A 12,035-nucleotide genomic window follows, 5' to 3' on the forward strand; every position below is an offset into this window, starting at 1 on the left:
TTAAGATTAGAAAATCTACACACACACACACCGGCATTGGGTATGTGGTCCGGAATAGAATCAACAGGTCCCCAATTTAGCTGAAGCCTATTTCTTGTGTTCAGTTGAAAACAAAACCGTTTTTAAAAAAAAAAAATAGGGGAAAACAAACTGGAAAATACTAAAATGAGAGAAAGGTAGGTAGGTAGGTAGGTATGTAATCAATTTATATAGCTGCCCATCTCACAGATGTGACTCTGGGAAGTAGCATCACATTAAAAAAATATTAAAAAAACCAAATATCAACAGAACACAAAGAAAGTACAATGGCCACTGAGAATAAACTCAGAAAAACATCCTGCAAAACAACAACACCTCATAGGCCATCTGACCTCTTGAAAATGTATCTCTTATGGGTCTGCTTGGGATCTGTTTTTGAGACCCATAAGCAACTATTCAAAATAGCGAAGCAAAAGACCCCTTCAGTTCTGACATCTGAGGGCAGAGGCTACTGAGGTTTTTACCCAGAGATGGCTACCAGATCAGGCGGAAGGTACAGGAAAGGACCCGTCACCTTCTGAATATGCAAAGGCTGAAGCCATTTCAGATTATTTGGAGGATTTGCTACAAACAGCTGGTATCTGCTTTGCTTTACCTGTCATCGCTATCTGGTGTCTGCTCTTCTGGCTTCTCAGGTACTTGTTCATGATTTCTCTCCTTTGGCTCCAGTGCATCTGAGAATGGCTGTTCTTCATTTTTTGGTAACTAGGGCAGAGAAATCAACATTAAACAGCAAATGTTAATGGTACTAACATGGAATAGGAAAGCTTTGTGTTTAAAACCATAGAGATTTTACTATAACCATTCACCAGCCCTTAGATTAATATAGTTTTTATGAGAGCCATAATTACAGGTAGTCCTTGTTTGACGACCACAATTGGGACCGGAATTTCAGTTGTTAAGCGAAGTGGTCATTAAGCATATCCAACCTGATTTTCTGACCTTCTTGCAGTGGTTGTTAAGTGAACCACGTGGTGGTTAAGTGAATCACGCGGCTTCCCATTGATTTCGCTTGCCAGAAGCCGGCTGGGATGGTTAAAAATGGTGATTACATGACCATGGGAAGCTGTTATGGCCATCCCTCGCCTGGGATGGGAAGGGCAATAGCTCTTCCTGGGGGTGGCTGGTGATGTAGAGTTCTCCCTACGGAATGGAAATCTCCCACTTGGATTCTATATTTATATTTATTTATTATTTTAGTATTGTAGCTGTTGACTTGGTGATTTTATGATGTTGAGGTTTTAAGGTGAATTTTATTGCAAACTGCCCAGAGTCCCCTTTTTAGGGGGAGATGGGCAGTGATAGAAATGTGAATAATAAATAAATAAATAAATAAAAATGTGAACTGGTTGCCAAGCACCCAAATCGCAATCACATGACTGCAGGGACACTGCAACGGGCATAAGTGTGAAGACCAGGCACAAGTAGTTTTTTCCAGGACCCTGTCACTAAATAAATGGTTGTTAAGCAAGGACTACCTGTAATTAGTCCAGTGCATTTTGGAGAATGCAAAGTAAGAAAAGGAAAAAAAAAAAAGACACGAAATCTGAATGTTGCACAAAAATGTATGTGTAATTGGGTTGTTTAAAAACATCCTTGCTTATTTCTTTATTTGTTATATGACTTTGTTTTCCTAACAGCCATCCAATTTTGAACAAGCAGAAATTTGCACAGTATTTCCTAAACCATTAAAATAAAAAGAACACAATAATAATAGAAGTTTATTAAAAAGTACCGAAATTATAGCTGGGAGTCTTAGCCAGTTATATCTCTATTTTTCATGTATAAGCACCATGTAGAAGAAAACAGTACCTGTGTAATAAAAGCAGGATTATAGTCATTGGCACAATCATTTTCTTTCAACCAAGGTGTATCTTCCACATCATTTGGAGGGCTTTGGCTTGCGTCGCTCATTCTAATGCCATGCTCTGCTTCCTTGGTATTACATACAAAATCTTCCTTCCTTGGGCTCTGCAGAAAAGGTTGTGCTTTTTTGTGAATGAATGAGACAAATGACACTGCCATTATAAAGACAAATGATAGTTAAAGAAAAAAAAAATGACCAAGGAAACATGCATGTTCTGTGAGACTCCTTCAGTGCATATGGATGATCATTAAAAATATAAACTCACAGCATGGGAGTGTGTAACAGCAGCTTTGCCTGTGTGTGAAACAAATACAACTTTTCTCAATACTTGGAAAAAGTCATTTTAACTACTAGAAGCCCTGGTAAAAGAATCTTTAGATGCCCTTAATCTTCACTCTGACTACAGCATTATAAAATATTCTCATGGCCCTTCAGAAATCAAAGTAGAAAGCTGTAAATCAGGGGAGGAGGAAGATTGCTCCAAATCAACCTTCTCTAAGATGATGGCTTGCAAATATTTTGAACTTTCAAGTCTCATAATCCTCCGACTGTGATTTATGAAAGCTGAAATATCACACGTATTATACTTTCTGCTTCTACTCCACACCAGGGTTTTCTTTGTCACTATTGGAAATAAGGCTCCACTAACCTGAAGTCAAATAAACAACGTTTTCAATAGAAGAGATTATCTGTAGCTCAGGGTTAACTGTGGAGTTCTTGGTGCTCTCTGAGCTTGCTCGTTGGCTTGCAGACGTTTCACTGCCAGACTAGGTAACATCATCAATGTGTTGATGATGTTACTAGTTGGGTAATGAAACATCTGCAAGCAAACAACCAAGCTCAGAGAGCACCAAGAACTCCACAAATAACCTTTTCTTTGACTCTTAAGAAATAAAGGCAAAGTCTCCTCTGAACTGAACTTCCTGGTGGCTTCATGTCCATGTCGTCTTCCCAACAATGACACAGAAGTGGATTGCGGCTGCCCTTTTCCATTCTAGCTGAGATTTGCTGGTGGTCCTACCCAAGCACTAATAAGGCCGAAAACTGCTTAGCTGCTTGAAATCAGCCAAGATCAGCCCAATTTCTATATCCAGGGCAGCACTTGGGAAGAACGCAAGTCCTTGAAATGATAATCTCAACAGAACATTGCTTTTGTCTGTTAAAGAGCATTCCGTTGAAAGAAACAGAACACGTAGGCATACCTGCAATAATTTAGAAGGATTTTCTCTGACAAGGGATGGGCTTTGTGAAGGGGACAGATCTGAAATGCCAATAATATTCAGTCCTTTCTTTTTCTCACGTAAACAGGCCTGTTGGTGCCTTTTTATTCTTTCCATCTGCTCCTCCACTGTCATTCGTGGGCGAGAGCTTTCTGCCAAGCATAACTGCTCCACTGCGCTTCTCGGCCTTTCCTTGAAGGAAAGAAAAGAGATGATAATAAAGTACTTCCCAAAGGACAATGTTTTGCCACAGATGCCATGTCCTTCAGCAGCAAGCTATTCCAAATGCTACATAAGCATCAAATCATCAAGATTTTCAGGTTCTTAATATACTGCCCAGTGAGAAATCCCATAAACATGTTTCAGTCTATTCACGCACATCATCTAGAACAGTGCTGGCTGGGGAATTCTGGGAGTTGAAGTCCACACATCTTAAAGTAGCCAAGGTTGAGAAACACTGATACAGAATATCAGCGGGCAGATTTTCAGCACTGTAATAATGCCCAAATGAGCCTCCCCCAATCTTCAGTTAGGCACAGAATGGGCCGCACTGATACAGTGAAAGCACTGTAATTTTTCTCTGCCTATTTGAATTTTCTCAACTGTTTATCAGTGGTGATTCTAATGAAAGGTTGTGTTAGATGTCCTATGTTGTCAAGCCCTGTGTGGTATGGCTAGATCCAGGAAACAAGAACCACATAGGTTTCAGTAAGTTCTCTTTAATGCCAGTCTGGGGTAAATACACAACCTTAGAAATGGTATGAGGAATTTCCCCCCCTCAAATATAGGGAGGTCATTAAGGCAGAGTTTCCTTAAATGTTCTGAAACGCTTCTCAGCTTTCTTGCCACCTGGGCTGAGTTGCTGTTTATGAAATTAGAGCTAAGCTGGCTCACCCTCTTCTCTCAGTAGTTTATGTCTACCCTCCCTTCCATACCTTTCCTAGCCTCCACACAGTTTTTCACCTTGTTAACTTTTCACAGATTTGTTCTGATCCTGGTGCTACAGGGTAGAAAGCCAGGAAGATAGATTTACCATGTTTTTCAAAGGATACACTCCTTTTGATATTCCATTCTAGATTAGCAGCATTTTTTTTCTGTAGGACATTCATATGAACGATAAAATATGGAAGGAATAATGGTCCTTGGTCTAGGATTGGCTTGGGAGAAACTTACACCACATTTCCTAATGTACAATTTAGAAATGTTCCTTGAACCTCATGGAAAATACATGCTTGATGGATAACTGAACTCTGGGGCACCAATTATTTTCTGAAGAGAAAGATATTTCCATTCCTGCTGCTAATCACAATCCTATTTTATTTTGTGCCAAGGCTTCGGATAACGTTCCTATACCATACTAGCCTATTTTCAACCCTTCAAGGTAGATCAGGCCAGGAAACCAAAGCTATGAATGCTAATACTACTTTTATTATAAGGTTACAATGACAGAATCTTGCTAGCCTGAATGTGCTTCCCGCCTCCCTCCCTTTATCTTCACGAGAACTAGGAAGGATCCTGTCTGAGACACTTTCTCAGATTGTATCTCTGCCCTGGACTCTTTTATCTGATGGTTGTCTTGGTTGCGGCTCTTCCTCCTGTTCCTCAAGGTTATTCCTTCTACCCATTACGTCCATATTGCTGCTATGTTACTAGCTGAGATGCCATATTGATGAGAGCATTAGATGCGGCAAAGAATGCAATATATTTCTTTTAAATACCGTTCTTAGATCTATCTTCTTTGTTTTCCTTAAAGTCACATAAGAAGCTATAGTTGAAGATTCTGGGGTTGGTGACTTTGTTCTGGGTGGTACAACTCCAATGGGAAAATGTGATCCTATAAAACAACACAAAGGCATTCAAAGTACGCCACAAATGTCAGAACTATGCATTGTTCTTGTGAGAAACAGGTTACTCTCACGACGATTAGACATCCAGCTTCAATGTAATAGGACTTAACAAGGATTTTGCAATGCAATTACATTAGAGTTCCTCAACCTATCTCCCCCCTCCCCTCCCCCCAATATACTGGAATGAACTTTCAGAATTTCTAGCTTGCCTTTGGCCACAATGGTTGGGAGCTCTATTCCCAGGACACCCAGGCAGCCATCTGATTGCAGAAGCTATCCGAGGCAGTTGCTAAACGCGGACTACCTGCACAGCATTGATATTGATGCATCTGCTCCTGTATTGCTCATATCTGCACCCCATGCTTCCATTCTGTCCTTGATCTTGAACCACTATAGTAAATTGTAAAAAGGAGACCAGATGGTGATGGATTTACTATAGTAAATGCTTAATACTGGGGCACACAGAGATTAAATAATGGAAAAGCTGGGTCCATGGAACTCTATCAGCTTGAAGGTTTCAACAGAATAATTATAATGTAAAAGTCTCACCTTTCTGCAATGGTTTTGGACAATACTTTGCTGAGGATTCAATTCCTTTGATCTTCATCATTTAAAAATGATATCATAATTTTAAACCTCTAATATTTACTATCTGACTTACATTATTACAAGCTCTTTTGAGAACTGTTTAAATAGGAAAAAATCTAACCATACACTTAAATATTAGATCATCTCTTGTTAAATTATTCAGTGAAAATGAGTTTTGTTTTGCTTCCAAAGGTGGTCTATTGGACCTACGCTGAAGATCCATTTTCTGCAAAACAGGATGAACTATAGGGCACTCTATAGTGAGTATCTCCCTCCCACCTGTTTCAGAGGCAGGATGGGGGAAGGAGATTGCCTTTTCCCCATTTTTAGAATGACAAGCCAGAAAGAGAAGCCCAAAGAAATAATATTTGAGAAAGACAGGAATCGGGTTAAACCGCTGAGCTGCTGAGCTTGCTGATTGGAAGGTTGGCGGTTCGAATCCGCGTGACGGGGTGAGTTCCCGTTGCTAGTCCCAGTTCCTGCCAACCTAGCAGTTCGAAAACATGCAAATGTGAGTAAATTAATAGGTACCGCTTCAGCGGGCAGGTAACGGCATTCCGTGTAGTCATGCCGGCCACGTGACCACAGAAGTGTCTACGGACAAACGCTGGCTCTTGGCTTTGAAACGGAGATGAGCACCGCCCCCTAGAGTCGGACACGACTGGACTTAATGTCAAGGGAAACCTTTACCTTTACTATGAAACACTACAAATGTTTCTTCCCAAGATGTTCCTTCCTCCTTTTCTGATATTGCCTGTTGTGGAGGTTTATTATATGGGCATTTCCCCCACAATACTGTGAAGGACAGATGGACTGATGCTGTGCTCTGTTGCAGAAAATGGACCTTCATGGTAAGTTTGGTGCACCATTTCCCTATAATGGTTCCAGTACATTCTATACTGGGATATACCAGAACTGTGGATTCTGGATATAATCTTTGGAGATTGGTGGGAAACATGACATTTAGACAAGTGATATAAAGAACTGATGTTATTAATTACTGAGTGGTCTCCTTTTTCTTTCCTGGTAAGAAAATCAGGCCCTTTTCTGTGTCAAAGCTGAATGCTGGTTGAAGGATGTTCTTTTATTTCTCCTTTGTTGTACAATGGATGAGCCTCACCCTGGGAAAAGATCATGATCGTGGTATCTCCCCCGCCAGGTAAGTATTGCACACAATAGGTTGCCGAAATGGCTGGCCAAGAATAAACTGTCCTTTCAAATAGAAAAATACCTGACAATGGGTCTGACTCAATACTATAGGATAGCTCTTACTAGAGCAAGATTTGAGCAACTAGATTCTATGGTCAAATATGGACGATTCCACCAAGTGCCTTACCTTGAGAGGTCATGTGTTTGCGGAGCACCCGAAGTAGAAGACATAGCACATGTCCTATTTAACTGCCAACTATATGCCCCAGCAAGGGCTCAGTACCTTCATACATTACTTGACAGAACCACAGACTGGGCCCGTAACAAAAGACTATGTTACTTCCTCCAGGGCACAAATACGTATGTGGTCAATAGAACTGTTAGGTTTATGGTTAAGGCTGTACAACTGAGAACGCAATTTATAGAATGCATTGGGGTGGCATGTAAAGGTGATGAATTCATTTAAACTCACATTGTTTCTGTATTTTATTACTCGTTTTATTATATCTTGCATTTTTATCTTACAGTTTTATCTCTATTTTACCCTACTGTATTTTATCGTATTTTATCTTACCATAGTATATTTTAGCTAATTTTACTGTATTTTAGCTGTTTTATGGTATCATATTTTATATTGTATAACTTATAGTGGCTGATGCCCAACTTTCTGATATGGTCATTTGACTAATCAGTAAAGTTACGACTACCCTTTGTTGTGGACCAGATTCTTGAGGAACTGTATTGTGACCTGGACATACTTTTTCCTCTGTTTGATCAAAGGGCATCTTGATCAGCAAATTGTCCAGGCGGGGTACATGGCAGAGCTATTCCTCCCAGGGAATGCAATGGCAGAATCATTCTAATTCCTGCACCCAGAGCGAGTGGGAAGATGATGCCAGTTACAGGATGCTCCGGCTAAGCTGTAGAAAAATTGGCTGTTTAAAAACTAGGTACAGCCGTCTTTTCTGAGCAGCATCTTCTCATCTTCTTCTGCAATTTTTATGACAGTCATTTTATTAATGAGAGTGGTTTCTCTAGTCGGGTACAGATACAGTCACTTAGGAGCACAGAACTCTGCATAGTTCTTTGGATCCCAGCCACAGTCTTAAAATAAAACCTACCAGTTATTTAATCAAACACCTTGCCTTAAAAGGAAAAGGATGCTGCAAGCCCATAGCAGGTTTCACTAGTGATGGTTTTGCTTTGCTTTTCATCTCTAAAGTAAAGAAAAACAAACCAACCTCAAACATGCAGGAGACTGGAAATTCTCTCTTTTGCTTTCTCCTTACATTCATGGTTTTGCAAACAACTCTCTGAAAGGAAGTTCTACTATTGCTTATGTAAACGTGGAAACTGTTTTGCCAGAGACCTGGACCACTGAAATTACACTGTGCAAAACTCCGTCTCTAGCTAATTCATTCCACTTATGCAAACAACAACCATAAACTGGTCTTTAGAGACCACTGAGTCCCAGTCTGAGAGGCTTTTAAATACAACGAAATGTTTTTTCCCCACTAATGTCAATAGTTTCTTACTATAACTTAAGTTTATAGACTTGCATTTGAAAACTTAATTGGTATGCTTGCTACAAGAGAGTGCCATTACGCTGAAGCTGGCAGGCATGGGAAATGCAAGAGCAGTTCTTATTAAAAAGAAGTGATTACATAGCACAATCCCAGTGTTTCAAAGAAGGAGAAAATGCAATTTTTGGCACCAGGTCCAGACTGAATCACATTATTAACAGACAGAAACTCTATTCTGGTCACTGACCAACAAAAGTACATTCAGTAAAACAAATAAATAAATAGTTGACCTCTAACATGAATGACGGCTGGCAACCAATTGTGGGCAAAGCTTATACATAGTGTAGTGAAATTTCCCTACTTTCAGAGAGAGAGATTTATCCTGGTTATCTAACAAATAATGCAAATAAAAATATAGGGGGTAATCAGCTGGTGGCAAATGTCCCCGTAGAAATGGCAGTACAAAAGAAGAACATGGGCTGTGGTTTCTATAGCACCTGTACATACAGAGGCAGTGTCGAGTTTCAGAAGGGCTTTTCCTACATTCCTCTTCCAAAACAGCTGTGGGCAGAGCATTAAATCAAGCTGAAGATAAAGCTTTCCTGAATTTGGGAACTGTGATGTGTTAGAAATACGAAGCTGGTATAGGAGCTAAAATCTGGTTATTTACAAATACGTTGTGAGAGAAAGCAGCAGTCTCTTTGGCCTTCTATGTCTAAGATCCTTTGCCTTAATATTGATTTAGCTTGATCTAGCCTTAAAGTTAAGATGGCATCACTTGAAAAGCCAGAGTGGCTCAGTTTCTTTTGGATAGCTGTTTCCCAAGAAGATTTGAAGTTGTCTGCCAATATTAGATGGGTCAGTCCACTAAGACTGTGGTGTAGTTTTAGCCCATAGGTAAAGATATTTACCCATAGATTGGATTCAAATTTACTGAGTCTGCTTCCCGTCAAAGTACTGCATTTGGGACGTGGCGGGTAACCTGAAAGATGCTTCTCAAAAATTTTGTTTGAATTCTTTCTAAGGTAATCATGCTGTTATATGGTCCTAATTGAGCCCCTATAGCAGTTGTGCTCGGCAAACAACTTAATTGCAGCAGGGATAAACTGTGTTCCTCTGGCAAAATAGTAAGTCTGAATCGCTGAAGCAGATCTCTGTGCATTACAAGACATATAATCCAGGTGGGCATTTCTGCTTCCTGGAGCTTGAAAAACTATCCCTAAATATTTAAAGATCTTAGTCTGCTCATTGGACTGCCCACCTAAGTTCCAGCTTTTCTGCTTTGGGCATCTGGAGAAAGTGAGAATCTTGGTCTTGAAATAATTTATTATCAATTCCTCCTCAATACAATAATCCATAAGTGATCTCAAGACTCTTCTAAGGCCAATGGAAGTCAGTGACAGAATTACTGTGTCATCGGCATACAGTAGTCCATTGGTATGTCTATGGGTTAATCTGGGAGTATGAAAAGTAGAGTTATGTAAATGAAGAACTAATGATTTTCTATAATAATTAAATAAAACATCCCTGTCTAACTCGCCTCCTTACTGGTATTCCCTTAGTGACATGTCCTTGGTTATTGCACCTGACCTTCAATCTTCTGTTCTCATGAATTTTAATGAGCAACAGAAACAGATGTTCGTCTATTGTGGTATATTTAAATTTACACCACAGTTTAGATAGCTGACTTAAAGATATAACCATAAAAGTTTCAGATTTTTGTTACAAAGGAGAAGCAAAAATATACCAATCCTCACAGCATCCATCTTCACTGGTCTTAACGTTTTCTGCAGTGTTTGCTCTCTATGACAGTATATAGTGACCATGATCTAAAGTTCTGGAACTTAGCTAATTCTGTTGGAAGTATTTCATGTGAAATTGTGCTAATTTTCCCCAAATTAGTGACTTGGAAATAGCTATTTCCTGGAATAAGTAAAATAATAGTGCAAAATCTGCTCTGAGAGCAGACGCATCTATTCTTTATGGAAATCCCTCTCCTGGTATCACCCCAGGAATCATGAACCAGAGGCCTTCCAAATACCGTTAAACTACAAGTTATAGCTCAGCTACTTCTAGATGGTTATAGGTTCTCCATCTGTTAACAACAGGGCTTAAAGTTCTTAATATGCAACCCCACACTATTTACATAGAAACAGCCCCCAAAATGGCAATTCACATCATGCTCAGATCTGTCCTCCCACTGTTCTTTCAAAAGCGCAGGTAGTTAACCATCCAATACCGTATCCTTAAAATGGACTTGATTCCGTTTTTGCTTTACACCCCGTACCCTGAGTAAGCGTCTTATGTATATAAATGCACTATGTATATTATTATGCAAATGTATTATGTATATACATGAGAATACTAAACTGTTAGTGGCAACTGTCTCAATAAAACACAATCTACCAATCAGGAAAATGTAGAAATGCCTTTTTTTTTTAAATTGCTGAAGGCCCTTAAAATTTTTGACAGGATGAAAGAGATTTTTAGGTTATCATTGCTCTTCACTCACTCTCTGATAATGGTGTTTTTTCACTATGGGGAAGACAGCCGTAGCCTGAAAATAAACATTAAACAACTAACGTTGACCATCTCCAGGACAATGCCCTGATAAAATGCATGGGCATAATTTGTTGATCAGTATTGCTACAATGAATGCAACTGCACACACAAATTCACATTCTCCACTTAAGAACACCTAAATCACTCAAGCTAAATGAAGATTTACACGGTCTTTAGCTCATTATGTCCTCTGCTATAAATGGATGCCAGGACAATGATTTTATTAGGGTCATTTATGGTTTATTAGATTGTTGAAAGAGGCTGCCCGTATCTGTCCATATCTTTCTAAGTACAGAGTGGTGGCATTAGATAGATGAACACAGTGAGATCCAGGCTTCTAAAGGGTTTTCTAGAAGTTCGGTTGTTTCAGAATATCACCCTCCCACCCCCCCAGAAAAAAAATACTGAAAGGATGGTTTTTAATGAGACACCTTCCCTTCTCAAAGTAAAATCATATTCAGTGTAATTCCTGCTCTAAGACAGGACATTATAGCCTATGAGTTCTTCATGTACTTTTCCAATGTTTCCTTATATTCAGGTGAAACTTCCCAGGAGATGATGCAATTGCATCTAGGCTATTTGTTCTGCGGCTGAGCTGTCCTTACTATAAAAAGCTCCTTCATATCTTTAGCTTATACTCCCTACCTTAAGTGTCTGTGAACGACCACACTGACACACTAAACTTTCATCAACCTAATACCATTGTTTAATTGGAGTGATGACAGAAAAAGAAGAACGGACCATTCATGAGCAGGAACCAGAGTATAACGGGAATGCTCTCAAAGCTGGGAAGCCCAATGTAGACACACCTGATTGGACAAATCAGTTAGGTCTGATTCATGTAGACCATGTGTCAAGCACTTGAAGGCTACCCCAGATAATTCATTTTGACTCTCCCACCTTATTATTCCCCCCTTCACCCATCTTGTTGGCAATATCACTAAACTCTTAAAACAAATATGAAAAGCTTGAATTCAAATAGCTGGGGCAAATACTTCTCGGCTCTTATTGCGTCTGCAGAATGCTGCCCAATGGCCCTATTTAAAATCACTCAATCCCTTTTGGGGAAGGTGGGTGCAGTGACCCACCTGCAGGGCCGTGCAGAGGAGTTCTCGGAGCATCTGCAAGACAAAATCGCTCGGATCTGCTCTACGCTAGACTCCAAGCGTGAGGCAGGGTCTGTGGAGATACCAAGGGATAGTACTTACCATGTTATCTGGGAACAGTTTGATCCTGTTGG

At 39.8% G+C, this 12,035-nt stretch overlaps 1 protein-coding gene across 17 annotated transcripts in view; it reads right to left on the bottom strand.

The window, feature by feature from the left end:
- Nucleotides 1-575: 575 nt before the first annotated feature.
- PLEKHA5 (pleckstrin homology domain containing A5) overlaps nucleotides 576-12,035 on the bottom strand; it is a 188,607-nt gene continuing 177,147 nt past the window's right edge. For 16 of the 17 annotated variants that reach the window (XM_063309092.1, XM_063309088.1, XM_063309091.1 and 13 more), the window contains 4 exons: nucleotides 4,845-4,960; nucleotides 3,109-3,318; nucleotides 1,852-2,010; nucleotides 600-744 (listed from right to left, as the gene is read on the bottom strand). In XM_063309092.1, coding sequence (XP_063165162.1) covers nucleotides 631-744; nucleotides 1,852-2,010; nucleotides 3,109-3,318; nucleotides 4,845-4,960 — 599 coding nt within the window. In that variant the 3' untranslated portion in view covers nucleotides 600-630. Of the gene's footprint in view, nucleotides 745-1,851; nucleotides 2,011-3,108; nucleotides 3,319-4,844; nucleotides 4,961-12,035 lie in introns of all 17 variants that reach the window. The other variant, XM_063309080.1, reaches the window with a different exon arrangement.

Source organism: Candoia aspera, chromosome 7, assembly GCF_035149785.1.
Source record: "Candoia aspera isolate rCanAsp1 chromosome 7, rCanAsp1.hap2, whole genome shotgun sequence".
In the NCBI taxonomy this organism is placed as follows: domain Eukaryota; kingdom Metazoa; phylum Chordata; class Lepidosauria; order Squamata; family Boidae; genus Candoia; species Candoia aspera.